At 44.6% G+C, this 21,421-nt stretch overlaps 1 protein-coding gene across 1 annotated transcript; it reads left to right on the forward strand.

The window, feature by feature from the left end:
• The first annotated feature begins 9,933 nt into the window (after positions 1–9,933).
• Positions 9,934–11,013, forward strand: LOC120044529 (neurogenic differentiation factor 2-like). The gene has a single exon (XM_038989186.1). It carries the CDS (start codon positions 9,934–9,936, stop codon positions 11,011–11,013), a length of 1,080 nt encoding a protein of 359 aa, XP_038845114.1.
• The last annotated feature ends 10,408 nt before the right edge of the window (positions 11,014–21,421 follow it).

Raw genomic sequence — 21,421 nt, forward strand, 5'->3', positions numbered from 1 at the left:
GGGCTCAGTTCACAAACCTGTTCTATAACACACTGAAGCCTCAGGACAAGAACATCCAATCAATCAGAATAAAACAAATTACAACACAATCAAAACAAAACTAAACTACATTGCTTATTGGGAAACACAAGCAAAAACACAAAGCAAAATGCAGTGCTATCTGGCCCTAAATCGACAGTACACCGTGGCTAACTATTTGACCATGGTTACTGATCAAAACCTTAGAAAAACCTTGACAAAGTACAGGCTCAGTGAGCACAGCCTTGCCATTGAGAAGGGTAGACACAGGAAAACCTGGCTCGCTGTCGAGGAAAGGCTGTGCAACCACTGCACAACCACTGCACAACCACTGCACAACAGCAGAACCTGAGACAGAGCTGCATTTCCTGACAAAATGCCAAAAATATAAAACAATTAGACAGTGTCATTTCCCCAAATTTGAAACCCTTATTTAAGGTTCCAAAGACCTCTCTGATGAGGATAGGCTACCCGTCCTGTTGGGGGAGGACGCAGAGAGCTGTGGGTTGGCAGCGCACTACATTGCTGCCTGCCATAAGTTGAGGGACAGTGTCTGACAGACCAATCAACCTGCACATGTCCTCTACTGTATGCTTATTGTTATTGTTGAATGTATGGTTATTTTGACCCTTGGTTATTGTTGTTACTGTTGTCCCGTTGACAATTTTGATTCTTATTATTTTCATATTGTAAATATCCAAAGTAAGCTTTGGCAATATGTACAATGTTACGTCATGCCAATAAAGCAAATTGAATTGAAAAAATTGAGTGAGAGAGAGAGAGAGCGTGAGAGAGAGAGAGAGAGAGCGTGAGAGAGAGAAAGCGAGAGAGAGAGACAAACACGATTTTGATAAACTCCCATTTATACTGGGTGAAATGCCACAGTGTGCCATCACAGCAGCAAGATTTGTGACCGGTTGCCACAAGAAAAGGGCAACCAGTGAAGAACAAACACCTTTGTAAATACAACCCATATTTATGTTTATTTATTTTCCCTTTTGTACTTTAACCATTTCCACATCGTTACAACACTGTATATATACACAATATGACATTTGTAATGTCTTTATTCTTTTGTAACTTCTGTGAGTGTAATGTTTACTGTTCTTTTTTTTCCACTTTTGTATATTATCTACTTCACTTGCTTTGGCAATGTTAACATATGTTTCCCATGCCAATAAAGCCCCTTGAATTGAATTGAGAGAGAGAAAGGGAGAGATAGAGAGAGAGCTAGAGAGATCGAGATAGAGAGAAAGGGAGATAGAGAGAGCGAGAGCGAGAGCGAGAGCGAGAGAGAGAGAGAGGGAGAGAGAGAGCGAGAAAGAGAGAGAGAGAGAGCGAGAAAGAGAGAGAGACAGAGCGAGAAAGAGAGAGAGACAGAGCGAGAAAGAGAGAGAGACAGAGCGAGAGAGCGAGAGAGCGAGAGAGCGAGAGAGCGAGAGAGCGAGAGAGCGAGAGAGCGAGAGAGAGAGAGAGAGAGAGAGAGAGAGAGAGAGAGAGAGAGAGAGAGAGAGAGCGAGAGAGAGAGAGAGAGAGAGAGAGAGAGAGAGAGAGAGAGAGATTATTGTACCATAAGGACTATTATGATGACAAAGCCAGACACTGAACATACTGAGAAAGTGAGTACTCTAGCTCTGGCCTGGACCTACATCCATCTGGAATGTGTTAGGACAACAGCGGCGCACTCACCGAATAATGGGATAATCCCTGGGAGACAGAGAAAGAGGGAGAGCGAGAGGAACAGAATAGGGAAAAAGGGAGAATCACAAAGCACATGTTGACATGGACCAGGTCCACTGTGAGTGGTGGATTACAGACGAGGCAGGGGGAAGAAGTGATGAAAAGATCCACGGCAGGAACACTTTGTGTCCAAAGTCCACCATCTACTGGTAGAAAAGGAGATGCAGCAATGAAACAAACAGAAACCCTGCCATGATGGAGTGTCACTTAATATCCTACAGATGTCGCTTTTGCCTCATATTTGATCATTTGAATAAACCCCCGACACTGACATCTAGACATGGTACTGTAGCAGGCAGTGGACATTATGACATTATGAGGAGAGGAGGTGGCTGTGACTAAGGCAGTGATTTATTTAGCGCTATCTCTCGCTCTCTCCCTCTTTCTGTCCCCCTCTCTCTCCTTCTCTTTTTCTCTCTCTCCCGCTCTCTCTTTCTCTCTACCTACCTATCTCTCCTTCTCTCTCTCCCTCTCCTTCTCACTTTCTCTCTCTCTCCTATTTTTCTCTCTCCCATTCTTTCTCTTTATATATCTCTCTTTCGCTCTCTCTTTCTCCCTCCCTCCCTCTACACCCCCAAGCCCCTCACTCATATCATCAATAATCTATGGGCCCTTGTTTCCACTGCCACAATTAATCCTCTATCGTTACTATAATTAAAAGGCAGAAATCCCATAAGATGGTTCAGCTTGGCCGGGCATGGTCTGGCACGGGAACTGATGAAGAATCCCTGAGCCACGCACACCCTGTAGCCACACACACAGAGACACACACACAGACACCCAGTCAGTCAGGCAGTCTAAACAGACAGACAGACAGACAGACAGACAGACAGACAGACAGACAGACAGACAGACAGACAGACAGACAGACAGACAGACAGACAGACAGACAGACAGACAGACAGAGACTGAGAGAGAAGGGGAGAGCTAGAGAGAGGGAGAGAGAAAGAAGGGGAGAGAGAGAGAAGGGGAGAGAGAGAGAGTGAGGGAGAGTGAGACAGGGAGAGAGAGAGAGAGAGAGGGAGTGTAAGCAAAGCACAAAGTAATGTGAGTACCTTTCTCCACCTCCATACAGACAGACAGACACACATGGACCCACACACAGACAAATGCGGCTGGTATCCAGAGGCAGCCAGAGCCAGGCAGCCAGAGCCAGGCAGCACAGAGACAGAGAGGTGGAGCTGTCTGATGCTGCAATTAGGACCACACTGTCTTGGTGAGCGGTGAGCGCACAGGGATGAATATTTCAGACCGGAGATCTCTATGGGCACCTATGATGTGTCCTGGCAGACCTACAAACACACAAACACAGACAGAGCTGCCAGGGCTGCCAGGTTTGTTGTATGCCTCTCAACTAGGCTACATTACCATTAGCGTCAAAACTGATACATGAGCTGAACCACAAACTCTCTGTATTCATAAACTCGCTCTTTTCTCTTCACTTCTTCAGTCTTTTAATGATTTTTTGGAAGCTCCAGTGCACACACACTCTTATGGGCACACAGAAACACACACACACGCGCGCACATACACACACAGATGAGCAGTAGCAGCACTCCCCCTGGTGTGTGTTCATTGTGGATGCTGGCTGCACACAGACCTCATCCTGCCCCTTCATCCTCGGCCCCATCTCCACTTGATTTATCGCTCTCTAATACCACTGCACTAATTAGTCAAGTAATTAATTAATAGGCATTTGCATTTGTGCATATGCAATTAGGAGGCTGGAGAGAGGAGAGTGCAGATGGGGTCTGGGAGTCTGGCGGGGGAGGGTGTGTGTGTGTGTGTGTGTGTGTGTGTGTGTGTGTGTGTGTGTGGAAGTTGCAGTGTAGGACTTGCATCACAGACGGAAAAGTGGAATACGTGTAATCTGGTCAGAATCGTGGGAGTGTGGTACGCTGGGAGGTGACAGGTACAGACTTTGACACCCCTGTGGTAGATAATCTGACCAACCAATCCACTGCAGCCAATGAGAGTCACAGTGTTGAAGTACATGTGAGTGTTGCACCTAAAGGACTACCCCTTTATAGAGCAAACACCCATTGAAGGGTCTCTAAATTATAGTATATATTGGGTGGTCGTCAACAGACAATGATAACACCCAGGTGGTTCATAAGCGTGCACTACTGCATTTAACCATGGAAAGGTGACTGGGAATACGGCCGAATACAAACAGTGTAGTTATTCCCTCCGCAAGGCAATCAAACAAGCGAAATGTCAGTATAGAGACAAATTTGAGTTGCAATTCAACGAGACGTATGTGGCAGGGTCTACAGACAATCACGGACTACAAAAGGAAAACCAACCGCGTCGTGGATACCGACGTCTTGCTTCCAGACAAACTAAACACCTTCTTTGCCCGCTTTGAGGACAATACAGTGCCACCGACGCGGCCCGCTACCAAGGACTGTGGGCTCTCCTTCTCCGTGGCCAACGTGAGTAAAACATTTAACCCCGTTAACACTCGCAAGTCAGCCGGCCCAGGCGGAATCCCTAGCCGCGTCCTCAGAGCATGCGCAGATCAGCTGGCTGGTGTGTTTACGCACCTATTCAATCTCTCCCTATCCCAGTCTGCTGTTCCCCAGTTCAAGATGGCCACCATTGTTCCTGTACCCAGGAAGGCAAAGGTAACTGAACTAAAGGACTATCGCCCTGTAGCACTCACTTCTATCATCATGAAGTGCTTTGAGATACAAGTCAAGGATCATATCACCTCACCCTACCTGACACCCTAGACCCACTTCAATTTGCTTACCGCCCCAATAGGTCCACAGACGATGCAATCGCCATCACACTGCACACTGCCCTATCCTATCTGGACAAGAGGAATACCTATGTAAGAATGCTGTTCATAGCTCAGCATTCAACACCATAGTACCCTCCAAGCTCATCATTAAGCTTGAGGCCCTGGGTCTCAACCACGCCCTGTGCAATTGGGTCCTGTAATTTCTGACGGGCCACCCCCAGGTGGTGAAGGTAGGAAACAACATCTCCACTTCGCTGATCCACAACACTGGGGCCCCACAAGGGTGTGTGCTCAGCCCCCTCCTGTACTCCCTGTTCACCCATGACTGTGTGGCCATGCATGCCTCCAACTCAATCATCAAGTTTGTAGACGACACAACAGTAATAGGCTTGATCACCAACAACGACGAGACAGCCTATAGGGAGGAGGTGAGGGCACTCGGAGTGTGGTGTCAGGAAAACAATCTCTCACTCAACGTCAACAAAACAAAGGAGATGATTGTGGACTTCAGGAAACAGCAGAGGGAGCACCCCCCCCCCCCCCTATCCACATCGATGGGACAGCAGTAGAGAAGGTGGAAAGTTTTAAGTTCCTCAGAGTACATATCATGGACAAACTGACATGGTCCACCTACACAGACAGTGTGGTGAAGAAGGCGCAACAGCGCCTCTTCAACCTCAAGAGGCTGGAGAAATTTGGCTTGTCACCTAAACCCCTCACACACTTTTACAAATGCACAATTAAGAGCATCCTGTCGGGCTGTATCACTGCCCACCCACAACCACAAGGCTGTCTCCAGAGGGTGGTGCGGTCTCCATAACGCATCACCGGGGGCAAACTACCTGCCCTCCAGGACACCTACGCACCCGATGTTACAGGAAGGCCAAAAAGACCATCAAGGACAATAACCACCCGAGCCACTGCCTGTTCACCCCGCTACCATCCAGAAGGCGAGGTCAGTACAGGTGCATCAAAACTGGGACCGAGAGACTGAAAAAAAGCTAATATCTCAAGACCATCAGACTGTTAAACAGCCACCACTAACACAGAGAGGCTGCTGCCTACATACAGACTTGAAGTCATTGGCCACTTTAATAAATCGATCACTAGTCACTTTAATAATGCCACTTTAATAATATTTACATATCTTGCATTACTCATCTCATATGTATATACTGTATTTTATACCATCTATTGCATCTTGCCTATGCCGCTCTGTCATTGCTCATCCATATATTTATATGTATATATCCTTATTCCATTCCTTTACTTACATTTGTGTGCTTTAGGTAGTTGTTGTGGAATTGTTAGATTACATTTTAGATATTGCTGCACTGTCGGAACTACAAGCACAAGCATTTTGCTACACTCGCAATAACATCTGCTAACCATGTGTATGTGACCAATAAAATTCGATTTGATTTGATCTGGGAAAATCCATACACACGAACACATTATTTTGCATAAACTCTTCCCAGTATTCTAATACCAGTTTACAGCCGCCATGTTTGTTGTCTCCTTTAGCCTGTCATTGGCTAAAACGATGCTGTTGACATTTGCCATTTCTTTTGGCAAGGTGATTTGAAGGATGATTGGGACTTGTTGAAATGCACGGGTAAGGCAACCCGTGCTCACCGCCCTCCATTCCCGCCTCACTAGTGCTGCTGAGGTAGGGCAACGATTTGGCTGGCAGCAGGGCCTGACGTGATGCCTTCCATCCCCCACCTTTGGAGTGGTGCCAGGATGCCATCCTCTCTCTCAGGACCGTCAGGGACTGGATGGGACACATTATCGAATGTGCAGAATCATGACCCCCATAGCCACAGCTGTTGCCACACTACTGCTGACCCCGCAGGTGACCCTCCCCTGGTGGGTGTCTAACTGGGATCTCTGGGGAGTTGGAGGAGAACCTGGTCCAAGGACATGAACCCATGGTGCTATTTTCCTGCTTCAAAATGTCCCTTTTCCCACCTCTCAATGGTCTGTCATTGCTGTGCCAATGGACAGACACATGCATGCCAACTTGGACCTGGTGGTCACAGAGCTCGTTTCCCAGATTAACTTCACTAATGCCTGCCTAATGGTGAGATATTGGAGTTGGAACTTGGAATAGAGATAACTCAGAGATACCAATGACACAAGAAGTGGGGAAGAGAAAAGCAGGAATTTGCAGGCTTGCAGCTCTCTTATTTATAACGCCATTGATTTGGTTAGTGTGCCAACGCTCCTCCCACTCTGGGCAACAGCACAGATGCCAGCTCCAACCAACCCCTGGCCCCCTCCCTCACCGATCCCCGCCCTTATCCCGTCCCTGGTGGGGTCGCACACCTGGGCCCCATCGTTGTTGCTGTGCAGGAGGACTGGAGCTCGCTCGCCCCCCAGGCCCCCCTCAGCGTCTCACTCTGAAAACACCAGCGCTCAAGCAACCTCGTCATCTCTCCTACCCGTGCTCACGTCTAATCTCCGATCTCATCTCACGAGCACCTATAAATAACAAACAATCAATAGGGTCTCAATAGCCTATATTTATCTGTCTGTCGGTCTTTATTGAAGATGAGTCTCATTGATCATTCTGCCCGTAGAGTCTGCGCGCAATGCTATTTGTTTTGATTATTTTCCCCCTGAATAGATCACTATAATGCCATTCAATTAGGTAAATAAATAGATAAACAATATCGCCTTCTGTTCCCAGGTCTGCAAATGCACCCCAACCCCCTCTCCTTGAGCACCGTTGTTTTATGCATGCTATCGTTTAACTTAACCCTTAGGTTAAATGTACAAAAATAAAAAATAAAGGCAAATACACCAATAATTGCAGTTGTCTACAACAAACATTTTTGTTCGCCCACTTTTCTGTTTCCTCTCTTTCACTCGTATTGCCTCCGTCTCAGTTTCTCTCTTTTTCTGGCTGTGTGAGCGCGAGCGCAGTGACAGATGGCGGGGCCCTCTTCCCTCGGGAAGACAATCTCTCCGAATGCGGGCGCATGTCAATCACCGGCTCTCATGTGATGGTTCTTGCCAGTGACGTGCCAACCATATGGCCTGGCATCATAGCTGGTATGTAACCCTGCCTGGTAGCGATGCCACACTGTCTCAGAGCGCGCGCGCGGTTAGCACACTGAAAGCACCCTGCCGCACCTATAGGAGCGTTTGCTCGCGGTCCCAGAAGATGGTCTGAACTCACGCGCTTTCCACCCCTTCAAGAGCTCCCGCGGAGGTAAGTTGGAGTGTAAACAAATCGACGAGTGACCTTCCCAATATGGAAAGTAATTTATTTAATAAATAGAGATTAATAATGCAAGGTTAATTCGTGACGGTTTTTCGGTGGATTTCTGTGCCTCCTGTAAACGTCTGTTTTGAGTTCACTCAGCTATATGCCATTTTTGAACATTTGGATTATGGTGTAGCTATGGTTCTTCGTTTGGCACGATGTTATGCTCCATTTGTCCTTCAACTTTTAACAGCGCGGACCTCCATTCTGTGTGTTAATTATATGCTAGGAGTGCAATATAATATTCCATGCTTATTTTATTCAGAAAACAGCTATACACAAAGACAAGCTCTAGTTTACCGTCTATCTCTGTGGACAATCGAAAAAATAGCAGCAATCTTCCTCCTGAATTGAATTAATTTCTATAGTCAGACAGTATAAGGCATTAATTTGATTAGTGAAAAATACAAAAGGAAGCCTGTTTCCATGGACCTATGGAACCAGAGAGATGAAGAGAAAGAGAGATACATAGGGAGAGAGAGGGGATGCAGAATTATTCTTCACCGTCAGCTAATTATTTCTCCTTCTCATGGCTTAGAGAGAAGATTTATCGATGATTTTATCTGAGTGTTCATCTTGGAGAAAATGAAAGGGTGGGTGGGGCGTTATTGAAAGCGAATGTACAGTAGGCTAATACGGACATTATTTATTTGTGTTTGTGTAGTTTTATCATCCACAATTATTCTTTCAACAGCACAACCTTCTACATAACAATACATCGATAGCTCCCCTAAATCACGCAAGCACAGGCCATCCAAGAGGAGATTATTGTTGCAATTTAAAGAAAATACAAATCTGCTTTCGGAAATGCATTTTTGATATATATTTAACGACTGCTAAAGGGATACAAGCAATTTCCATCGGTAAATGCAAACATTTCCAACTAAAAGTGGTTTGGAATCGCTCTGTCGTGCATACTGAATTATGTGTGAAATATTTTTCTTGTAAGGTAGTCTACATGGTTTGTTAATTAAACGTTTTTTTTTTTTTTAATTGAGCAAATCTCCTGAGCCTGAAATTTCCAAACGAGATTTTGCCTCTGGCACACCCTCGAGATAATTAGCACCGTATTCCTCCTGGTTGACTTTGGGTCTACACACATCACGTAGCCCAACCACAGTTCTCCAGCCTACCAGTGATACAAGAGATTTACAGTGATTTAGGATGACAATATGTTACTGGTTTGAGATGGTTTAAACTGTCCATCTATCATATCTTTGCACTGGCTATTTACATTCAAATACCATCTCGTTTCCCCTTTTCGGATAATTGATGCCATTTTCAAAAAAGGGCTGGCTCAATTAACTTCGTATTTTTGGATTATAATATTTGGATGATATTCTAATTGGCGTTTGGGTAAGATATTTACACATTAAATCATTATTGAGTGCCATAATAACAATGTACATTATTATTATCATTATAATTATTTATTGGCAATCAAAATGGATCTTTGTGGATAATATTAACCCATGTTATCCTATAGTGCCCTCTGGTAGGCTATAAGGCTGAGCGTGATAAGACAACAGCGGCTCTGCAGGTGTGGTAGAAGTCATCTCAATGTCACATTTTTACAAAAAAATATGATAGCCTATTAATTCAAATAATTTCCGATATCCACACACATTATTTTGTTATCTTCTGACACGATGATCAACACCGAGGTAGAGACACTTTACATATCCTCTTGCCATGCTTTCTGTGGAGGTGGGTAGTGCGGTGGAATAGTGCTGGAATGTAGCCAGGAGTATGTGGGCGTCGGGGGGGAGTGAAAGTAGGGGCACGTTGCTTCACAGCGCGCCCCACGGGTCTGTGATGTGGCCTCTGCTGTTGAGACCCGCTGCGCGAGGGCAAGAGGGGGCACATGGACGACAGCAGGGAATTAAATAGGGGACCGGTTGGGCGATAGACCCGGGTGTTCACTGAAATGTTTCCGATGGCATGCTGTTTTAGTTCCTTCCAACACGTATCATTTCAGTCTTATTAGGCTATTCATGTCCTCTGCATTTATCACGAAGAGATATTAATCCTAATTTGAGTATTATCCCATTGTTGTTGAATGAATTTCATTACATTCTTCTTTTTTTCCTTTAGCCCTTTTCTGATTTGAAATGTCCTCACTCCTCACACAACGTCCTTTATTTCTTTCAGTGCCGCAATGTTGACTAGGCTGTTCAGTGACCCGTCGCTGCTTCCCGACATGCATAAGTATTCGGCCTGGGCAGAGGACAGCGAGAGCGAGGACTCGAAGACCAAGGATGATGAAGATCACTGCCGCGTGGGCGATGACGACATGGATGTCCCGGACCTGAGAAGCAGCCGGGCACATTCTGAGATCGGCGGTGAAGACGAGGACGACGACGAGGCGGATGAGGACGAAGGAGAGGACGGTGCAGAGGGGGACGGGCCCAAAAAACGGGGCCCTAAGAAGCGTAAAATGACACCTGCGCGTATCGAGCGCTCCAAGTTGCGTCGTCAGAAGGCAAACTCGCGGGAGAGGACGCGCATGCACGATCTGAACTCTGCGCTCGACAATCTGCGTAAAGTCGTGCCCTGTTACTCCAAAACGCAAAAGCTCTCCAAAATCGAGACTCTCCGTTTGGCCAAGAACTATATCTGGGCCCTCTCTGAGATCCTGCGCTCCGGGAAGAAGCCTGATCTTGTGTCCTACGTGCAGACGCTGTGTAAAGGACTGTCCCAACCCACGACCAACCTGGTTGCGGGTTGTCTGCAGCTCAACTCCCGAAACTTCCTAACGGAGCAGTGTCCGGAGGGGGGACGCTATCCCGGCTCCAACTCCTTCTCCATGCATCCTTACCCCTACCAGTGCTCCCGCCTCTCCAGCCCTCAGTATCAGTCTGGTTCCAACTCGCATCCCTTACGGACACAAGGGTACTGCTCAGCCTACGATTCACTGTACGGTGGCAGTGGATCTCCAGAATACAACAGCCCAGAGTATGAGGGGCCCATCTCCCCTCCCGTGTGCATCAATGGCAACTTTTCTCTGAAGCACCAGGGCACTACGTCCCCCGAGGTAGCCGAGAAAAGCTATCATTACTCTATGCATTACTCCGGCCTGGCCGGCTCTCGCCCCACTGCTGGCCACATATACGGTTCTTCAGGTGTGCGGAGCAGCATCCACTCTGAAAACGTATCGCCTTACCACGACATGCACCTGCACCACGAAAGGGCCCCGGTCCCCGTATACGATGAACTCAATGCGTTTTTCCACAACTGAAACGGCAGTGATATTTCCATGCGTGGGAGTCTTCTTGCAATCAACAATCAATTAGTTGCCCACCTTTGGCAAGGAGCGTGCACGGTCACCCCCCAGCCCCTACCCTTAAACTTAGTCTCAAAGGACTATGACACCAGACACTGATCATTGCGGAAACAGCGTTTTATTTATTGTTTTTCTATGTCCTTTTATATAATTGTATTTATTTTGTTTCTATTCTGTGACGATGGGATGCTGTGAAAATGTTGCATTTGAAATGGAATGTGTACAGATTTGACGGTGATTGACGTATAGGTTATTATTGAAATTGCTAGATGAACAGAGTTAAAATGCAACCGCATAGCTGCGTTTATAACATTGTAACAACCGATGATGCTGTAACTAATTTGGAAATAATAGCCTAATATGAAAATAGAGGATTAAATTAAGAAGCAAGCAGTGCACTTAAAAGCAAGCATGTCGCAGAGATAGCAAGATATATATTTTTTAATGTCGACAATTGGCAACAGCTATGTCAGAAAATTAAACATATTTCACATCTATGCAAGAAATAGCCTACGCCAAACGAGTATACAAGGACCAACTATAGGCTATATCTAAAATAGTGTACATTAAATCATTAATTTAATACTTCTCAACAATATCATTTCATTGCTTCTCGGCCCCTATTCTGACTTGCCATAACACACACGGGGGGAATTGCTTGACGTCTATTTTTCTATTGAGGGACATGGATTCAAGTCACCATAATGACACAGAGAATACAATTTTCGATCCCTAGAATACCACCAATGGATAAGGAAAAGCAAAGGAAAAGCAAACAATATTTGGCAGAGTAGGCCTATAAGGCTAAAGCCAACATTTTAAATGAATGATTCTAAAGAAGCACATATGGGCTCAAGTCTTTCTATTGTAAACGATTCGATAGTGTTTACGTTCATTAGATTAGGCTACCTTTAATGGATTTGCACGTTTGCACTAAATTTGAGATGTCATTAAAATGCAATCGAAAATGGTTTAATGTAAGCCAATAGCCTTTGCCTTTATACATCTACTGGCCTTTATACATCTACAATCCTGTCAGTGACTGAACGGAGAATGGGATAGGCCGACAATAAAATATGCTAAACACAATATTTCATGTCATGCCACAGGAATAAATATGGCAAGTCAAGTAACTTTCTAATCCATCGAGCACATTGACTTGTTGAATAGGCCCATTTCTAAAAGTGTAAGGGCCAGGATTTAGCACTCAATTTCGAAATAGTCGAAGTTATATCAGAAGGTCGGTCGATATATTGCACTGAAATAACATGACTATTATTATTATTGTTATTATTATTTACAAACAGTATTATTTAATGCATCATTTTGCCTATAATAACTAATCAATGCAAATATTTCCACTAAGGGTCCCCAGAGTCGTCAACATGTGTTGCATTTTTCATTGAAAGTGAAAGTTAAAACTTTGTATTTAAACAATGTGTGTGTGTGGTAAAATAAAATGATAATACATGAAATTGCGCTACATCATTTCATTTTAAACCTATATCCAAGTTATCTGTTAACGTTGTATTTTCTCGGTGAATTTGAGAACCATTACATAGTGTAAAACAAGTATATTCTGGCTAGCTGGTTAAATTATCAGCATAATAATCAACTACGTAAGGACTGTATTATAGTCTTCCTGTGATTATTCTTATCATTGGAAATTCTCTATGAAAAAATGACGCAGTGTGGCCTGGAAAGGGATAGGTTTACTAATAAACATCCCCATATCGCTCTGCTTTCGGTAAGTGCGTTTACCGATTTCAAGAAGTAGCATCACTTGACATGTGACTCTAACAGGTTCGGCGGGCTATATCCAATGGTTTAATATGGCAGACATATATAAGCTATGTCAATAGGTTGCTGTAAATCCCATTCTTCAATTAAGCCCACAAAAAGAGTTACAGAATGAGTTCGAAACCATTTTCGAAAGACTTCCACGGTGGGAGATGCTAGCATTCCTAATGATTAGGCATGGAGGCAGAAACGGGCATTATAGGATCAAATCAACAGGCCAACACCATCTTTCCAGAACACAACGAACATATTACAAAGACAAATGTGTCAACAAAGAAGCCCTGCAATGGACTCTAATGAGTTGAACAGCAGGATCTGGACAGATTGGGAAACGGCCTCCGGATCTGCAGGCGAGCCAAAATCCCTAACAGTTACCAAAGGGCCTGTCTGAAGCTTTCTGGGATTTCTAGGATGTTCAAATGATATCGGAGCCGAAATAAGCCTAACGAATTCCTTTGAAGGGAGGGACTGCTATGACAACTAACTTCTAGGTCAGGGGTGTGCAACTTTGATGTGGGTGGGGTCACAAAACATAGGAACTCATCATGAGGGGCCGCAGTGGCTCGCGGGTCTGCATACCCACACCCATACCCAGTTCGGCTCAGATGCAGTCAGAGCCGGTCCAACATTTTAGCAGCCCCCCTCTTTACAGCGAAGAGAAAAACTTGACGTTTTAGAGTTAATTTCCTGCAATTTTACACATTTTGCCAGGGGGGGTAGAGAAAATGTTGCCATTTTAAACCAAGTTTGCTGCAATTCTACATATTTTGCCATGGGGTGAAGACAAATCTTTGCAGTTATGCAGTCTGATAATCAATGGTGCCCATCCCGGCTCTAGATCATGCGTTTGTGAGTTTTTCGGGCTTCTTTTGCGTTTGTGCATACAAGCAGCCGTGCTCCTGCTCCCTTTGAGCGCATGCCAGAATATTCTTGGCATCAAAGGTAAGCTTGACTCAAGCGGACACAAGGGTCACAATGCATGGGATAGAGACAAATGGGCGGTGTATATGTATATGAGATGATTTTTGAAACGCGGAAGAAATACAGAGACTATAGGCCCTATTCATTGACATTAAATTATCGAGATTTGTGGCCCAAAAAAGCACGAAACATACGGGATCCCAAACTAGCAAAGGATATCATTTGTAATCAAAACACGGCATTGGAAAGAGGCTGAAATATTTCGGCCAGCCGAGGACCTTAATACAGCCCATGTACTCCATATTGGAATGTTTTGGGAACAAGCAAAAGAAAGTCATGTATTTGACACAGCGCATTTCTTCAACCCCACCTTTATTTCTCCACAGGTAGCCTACCCTGATGGACTAAGCAGGACATCATAACTCATCATAACATCCATAACTTTCACACACACACCGAAAGAGAAAGAGAGAGAGATATAGAGAGGGACTTTTGTGAGTGCAATGTTTACTGTTCATTTGATATTGTTTATTTCACTTTTGTTTGTTATCTATTTCACTTGCTTTGACAATGTTAACATATGTTTGCCATGCCAATAAAGCCCGTTGAATTGAGAGAGAACTCTGCAAAAATATCCTCCATGTACAACGTAAAACACCAAATAATGCATGCAGAGCAGAATTAGGCCGATGCCCGCTAATTATCAAAATCCAGACAAGAGCCGTTAAATTCTACAACCACCTAAAAGGAAGCGATTCCCAAACCTTCCATAACAAAGCCATCACCTACAGAGAGATGAACGTGGAGAAGAGTCCACTAAGCAAGCTGGTCCTGGGGCTCTGTTCACAAACACAAACAGACCCCACAGAGCCCCAGGACAGCAACACAATTAGACCCAACCAAATCATGAGAAAACAAAAATATAATTATTTCACACTTTGGAAAGAATTAACAACAAAAACTGAGCAAACTAGACTGACTCAAACTTAAGGAAAGCTTTGACTATGTAAAGACTATTGAAAAAGGCTGCTGTAGGCATCCCTGGCTCTCAATAGAAGACAGGCTATGTCCACACTGACCACAAAATAAGGTGGAAACTGAGCTGCACTTCCTACCCTCCTGCCAAATGTATGACCATATTAGAGACACATATATCGCTCAGATTACACAGACCCACAAAGAATTAGAAAACAAACCCAATTTTGATAAACTCCCATATCTATTGGGTGAAATACCACAGTGTGCCGTCACGGCAGCAACATTTGACCTGTTGTCACAAGAATAGAGCAACCAGTGAAAAACAAACACCATTGTAAATACAACCCATATTTATGTTTATATATTCTCCCTTTTGTAATTTAACTATTTGCAGATAATGTGACATTTGAAATGTATTTATTATTTTTGAACTTTTGTGAGTGTAATGTTTACTGTTAATTTGTATTGTTTATTTCACTTTTGTTTATTATTTAGTTCACTTGCTTTGGCAATGTTAACATATGTTTCCCATGCCAATAAATCCCTTAAATTGAAATGAATTGAGAGAAAGAGATTTCCATTGTGCTTGACTTTTAGCATTTATTTTGCCAGGCGTAGCTAATTCTCTAGGTCACAGTTACAGCTTTTAACTTTAATCAAAAGTGTATTGTGTGATTGTATTCCCTTGATGCAAAACTTTTTTCGTCGATTGTTGTTTGTCAGAAAATACAGTGGCTTATTGTTTCAACTGAAATTATTTGTTTTTAATGAATCTCTACACTAACCTTAAAAAATGTACATGGTGCATTCTTATGAGCTAAATTTTGGGATTTTGAGTAAAATGCACTGAATGAACGTGTCTTTGAATGTGCAAACATGCTTTTCAAAATTGACTATCAACTAGTTGAATGGCCTCCCGCACTGTCTAATGCTTTTGGTATTGATGACTGCACTCAAATATTTATACGTTTCAGTTTTTAGCATAAGCACATTAACAACAGTAAAACATTCATATTCCTAAATACATATATTTTTTAATTCACACGTCTCCAGCACTAGATAATAGCCTACTATCTCTCAAAATTTCATGGAGCATATAAGACATCACTAAATTCACGGAGGGGATTACTTCCTGACTATCAACTATAATTAAAAACACATTGACATGTGCTGTAAAGTACATATCGGAATGAGAAAATAAAATGTCATTTAAGAGACAACAGGCCTAGTCCCAATACGATCATGTCCGGCAGCTCGGGCGGTCTAATATTGTCGTCGCAACTCTTGAACTCTTCATGAAGCTTATTCAATGCCATGATAACGTGAAGAGAAAAAAAAGAATGACATTCATTTGTATTATTCTTGAACACACAGGTGTTATTTTGAGGCAAGCCTTCTAGACGCACAATGCAAGGGGCAGCAGTTGCCCTCGCGCGTCCCTTGTGCATGAGACGATGTCACCCGGGTTGGTTTGGAGCGCTGCCCCGGGACCCATATGTTCCTCAAAATGTCCAGGGTGCGATTAGCTGAGGACACTCCGGCTCACAGAAGAAAGGGAGCTGGACTTGAGCCGTGGAGTGATGATGACCGGCAGCAATGTAGGCCAGCACAGCCAACAGTATAAATTGAGAACAGCCTTGTTAAAAATATAATAAATAAAACAACATATATATGGACAAAATTCATTTTGTAACCCCAGTTGTATTGTTGTCCATTTGCATTAGAGGCTAGACTAAAACTGGTGTGACATTTGGACAGCAATCTAAATTGAAAGTTTAGCTACATTTTACATCAATAGACTAAATACAAATATAAAACGAACATAACTACATATCGGATATCAGCCTATAAAAATAGACACAACTTTACTTAATCCCCAAAGCAGGCTATTTTGCACGCAGGATATTTTCAGGTGCATGAAATTGGAATTAGTCTGATGTAGCCTAGGCTCAATCCAGTGCATTTATCTCAGTAATACTTGAGTTTGCTTATACAGTATATGTAACTAAAATCATCTAGGCTATTTTTTAGGCTAGTCTATTCCTTTCTCTCGTTTCAAACTGAACACTGAGCACAATTCACTCGCGCGTTTCATTCTGCGATGACAGTGCGCGAGAGGACGAGAAATAAACTAAAGTCTAGGCTACGTGGTCATTGATGCATTCCCTTACACGTGACTGTGATGTGACTAAATTGAGCCTTCACTCACTTTGGGATAATACAATTACCGGAACGATTTACGCTATCTTGACAAACGGAATATAAAAGTTGTGTGCAGAAAGTTGAGTACTGCATGATGTATTGCATAAAAAAAGGTTAAATAGCATATGATAATGCTATAGGCCTAGTCTATTCTTTGAAATGCGTTTTTAGGCAAATCAGCAAAAACCGAAGTGTGCTGGTGCGTTTATAGAGTCGGTGCAGGCGGTGGAGCAGGCTCGAGCCAGTTGGAGAGGGCATCTATCAAAATATTCCCCCGTCCTGCGTGAGGTGCGCGCTTTCCAGAGGCGGAAGTTGGCAGCCGTGCAGAGCTGCGCGTGCCAAGTTCCTTAATGTTCCCCGGCACCAGCACGAGCTCTGGAGAGGACACCCGCGCGCCTCGCCGCTGTCTCGTGCCAGTTTGCCGGCCAAAGTGGCGCTGCTGGGAGGAGTCTGTATTTCTTTCCTAATTTCACGGCATCTGTTCATTATCCAGCACGTTTAAAAAGAAAGTTCTTATTCTGACTTCAAAACACACACACACCGAGTAAGTGCTGAACAAATCCTCTGGTGAAAATGTCTTCATGCTGTTTTTTGATCAATTGACATAGCAGGAATTTACATTTTGGTATTGTTAACGAATGTGGTATCTGGCTAAAACTTTGCATTATAATCATTCCCTTATTTCTGCCCGAACCACGACGGATGCAGATACCCTGTACAGAGTGGCAGTAGGCTAATTTTCTGCACAATGGAGAGAGCTCCCGACCTGGGCGAGTGCCTAGGCTGTCCACGAGCTCGCACAGGTGATAGGATGGTTCCCACACGTCAATTCATATTCTTTCTAAACATTGATTTATTTTTAAATTACGTATGAAAATATTTAGGCCAACGTAAACTGTGGCCTTACAGTAACTCCTCTCTGCCCAGGATGGTGTTTATTGTTGACCACCAGCAGCACAATCCTCAGATCTGAGAGATGGAGGGAGTCACTGCAACAGAAATGGAATAGAGATCGTATTGAAGGCTACGAACTTCACAAACCGAACACACAGTATTCACGTGCCCTCTGCAAAGTGAGAGAATACATCTCGCTGTTTAAATTATCGTGTGTGCCCACTCTTTTCTCGCTAAACTTGGTGGAATATATCAAAGAAAAGTGTTTGTCCGACATAACAGGCAATATAGTGCGATTATCAAAATGTCACAAGTATCCTTAACTGGTGTGAATTCCAATTAACAAGTCTAAATATTAGAAACGCAAATTAAACAGGAAACATTTAAGAACCTATAGGCCTACTTATAATACAGTGTGTATCAATAAAATACAAATATACATTGTTTTATGTCATTATCATAAAAGCTACAGGAGAGGACTTTTTTTAAGAAGAGACCATGATGCTGAAGGTAAGTAAAGTAAATCAACATCAGGTCATATCTAGTGCCATTGAACACACACACACACACACACACACACACACACACACACACACACACACACACACACACACACACACACACATCACACACACACACACACACACACACACACATCACACAAAGAGAGGGAGAGAGAGTAAGCTTACATTAAATATCTTGCCTTTCACATAGTGAATACAAGCATGCACACAATCCAACACAGCCAGCCCCATGCATGCACTTCTCAGCCCCAGTGCCAGACTGTATGCCAGACAAGGAGGCAAGGCTGTCACTGGCAGGCGATTCAGTGGAAATTCCACAACATCTGTTTGTTATCGCACAATGGGGCACGGCGGTGGGGCACTGGCGACGGGGGCAGACGAGGCAGAAGCTAAATGGAGAATCTGCTACTGTTGGACTGAATGCCAGGGGAGGAACGAGGTGGACACAGGAAGGGTACAGCCAGGGTGGGTGACAGAGGTTTGGAACCTTAGGGGGGTTGCCACTTGCCACATAGGTTTAGAGGTTTTGGGGTTGCCATGTATTGGGGTTTTGCGGTTTTGGGGACAATGCAGGCAGGGGTGGAGATTGGGAAGACACCAGAGAGGGTGAGGGGACAATGGCTTGGTAACTATAGTTTATTGTTTACTCTCTGCAGATGGATGCTTCCATCTGACAACTGTCAGTCATCTCTGTCGAGGGCAGTGGAGCTATGTTCTGGCTGGTCACCAGTGAGACCCTCCCTGAGATGGGTGTGGTTGAACCATGTTTAGGAGGTTAAGTAGGAGTGTGCATGGGGACACTGATGGATCAGAGGGGGTAGCTGTGGGTTGTTGCTGGTCTGCACAGATGGCATGTGTTATAGGAGTGTGTGTGAGTGTGCTCTTGCGTGCTTGTGTGTGTGTGTGATAGGGTTGGATGATGCCACAGTCACATGGGCAGCAGTAATTGGCCTCCATATTGACCAGTTTGCAGTGCTGGGGGGCGGGCAGTCTCCCAGCTGGACCTGTCAGACGGCATCCCATCCACCTCACTGATCACCCCCCTGACGACCTCTCCACTATCTTCCTTTCCTCTTTTCTCCATCCCTCCTGTCCTCCAGCACCTCTCCTTTCATCTCCTGTCTTCTCCTCCTCTCTCCTCCTCCCTTTCCTATCCTCCCTTACCCTTCACCACCTGTCCTTTCCACTCCTCTCCTCAGCTCTACCATCTCAACTCTCCTCCTAGTCCTCTTCCACCTGTCCTCTACCCACTCTCCACTCCTTAGTGTTCAGTTACATGTAGGTCACTAACAATAATTTAAACAACATGTAATTAATGTTCCATGTATTACTGGACTAATACCGACGTCTCAGCTCTCTGAATACAGACAGGTTGTGAAGGTTTGCTATGAGCAGTCTGAAGGCTCATCCCCAGCTAGAGGAAGCCATGCCCAGCCTTGGCAGCCGGGAGTCTCCAGGTATGTAGCAAGTCTCTCCATCGTCTCTCCTTCACTCTTATCAGCCAGGAAACATGGAGAGTTGGCACACACACCCTGGGAAAAGGGTGGGAACAACAGGGGGTCGGAAACACACACGCAACCCTTCCCCTCGGCACAGACATGGGAGCCGATGCTGTCGCTAGGGATTCTGGGATGGCTGGCTGGCTCTGGGAGAGAGATGGGAGGACTACAGGAAAACAGTGCAGATGCAATAACTTAACAACAGGCCCACATGCTGTTTTACCTTCTGAGAGAGAGAGAGCGAGAGAGAAGAGGGGAGACATAGCTGGCAGAATGATACAAAGTCTTGTGCCAAGCAAAGTGCACATGGGAATAGGTGTGTGTGTGTGCTCTACATATGCATGTCAATGTATGTGTGTGTGTTTCAGAGAGTGTTCATGTGAATATGGCCACCGAGTTGCGCTATGTGTGTAGGAGTGAGTGTGTGTGTGTTTGCACTAGTGCATCTGTATGTATGCTGTGTGTGCATGTGCAGGAAGGGGGAGAGGAGGGGGCGAGTGCACGTTTAAATTCTGTGACATCTGTTCATTACAAGTAGAGTGTGTTTATTTTTATACAGCGAGCCACAAGCAGAGAGCTCAATTGGCACCTCTGGTTAATGTAGCAGCCTGCCTCTACTGCACATCAAATTAAATATTTAGTGGCAGACAGAAAGAATGAAGAAAGAGGCAAGGACGAAGGGAAAGAACGAGAGAAATGATAAGATAATATGTGACAAAAATGCACACACACAAACGCGGATAAGCATTGCCACGCGCACTCAAAGTCCCTGTTCTAACTGAATTAAGCAAGGAACAGAGTCTGACAAATCCAAAAGTCACTCTAACACACTCCCACATGAGCAGTATGATGTGATGTGACAGGACATACATTACGGTTTGTGGTGAAAACAGGCCAGGGTGAACTGAAACAGGACAAAGCACGGAAAAGACTAAACTATAGTTTGTGTTCTTGATTTGATTTCATATGATCATTCACATTCACACTCATTTGCATGTGACTGATGCTCAACAGAGACAGACACTACAATGAACTGGGCCTCTCCTACCTGCTTCTTCCAGCTACAGGCCTTACCTATAGGTGGATAGGAGCTGTTTGAATTGATGCCCCTCTGCAGACTGGGGGACTGGAGAGAGGCCTGCTTGGCATGACTGAGGCTGATGCAAACACCAACCACACCAGACAAACAATGTGGGAGTTGGGACATCTCTCCCTAGCTTGGTCCAGAACACACTCACTGACGGTGTGTGTGTGTGTATGTATGCGCAAGTACTCACGTGTGTGTGTGTAATGATGGGGTACATCAATGGGGTTCTCTCCCTCCACTCAGGTCCCATCTACTCTAAGGAGCCTCTGGCCCCCCCTGCCCAGTCCCACTCTCCTCCTCCCATGGGATGGTCTGCTCTGGAATGCCGCTCAAGGGGAAGAATCTCGCTGCAGGCACTCAATATGTTGCATGTGTCTGAGAGAAGGAGGAACAGAGAGAGAGAGAGAGAGAGAGAGACAACATGAGAAAGAAGGATGATGAAGAAGAAGAGGGGTTAT

The sequence above is a fragment of the Salvelinus namaycush genome, chromosome 3 (assembly GCF_016432855.1).
Source record: "Salvelinus namaycush isolate Seneca chromosome 3, SaNama_1.0, whole genome shotgun sequence".
NCBI classification, from domain to species: Eukaryota; Metazoa; Chordata; class Actinopteri; order Salmoniformes; family Salmonidae; genus Salvelinus; species Salvelinus namaycush.

Excerpts from the sequence above, each read along its gene's own strand:
- LOC120044529 (XM_038989186.1), top strand. The coding sequence starts at position 9,934 with ATGTTGACTAGGCTGTTCAGTGACCCGTCGCTGCTTCCCGACATGCAT.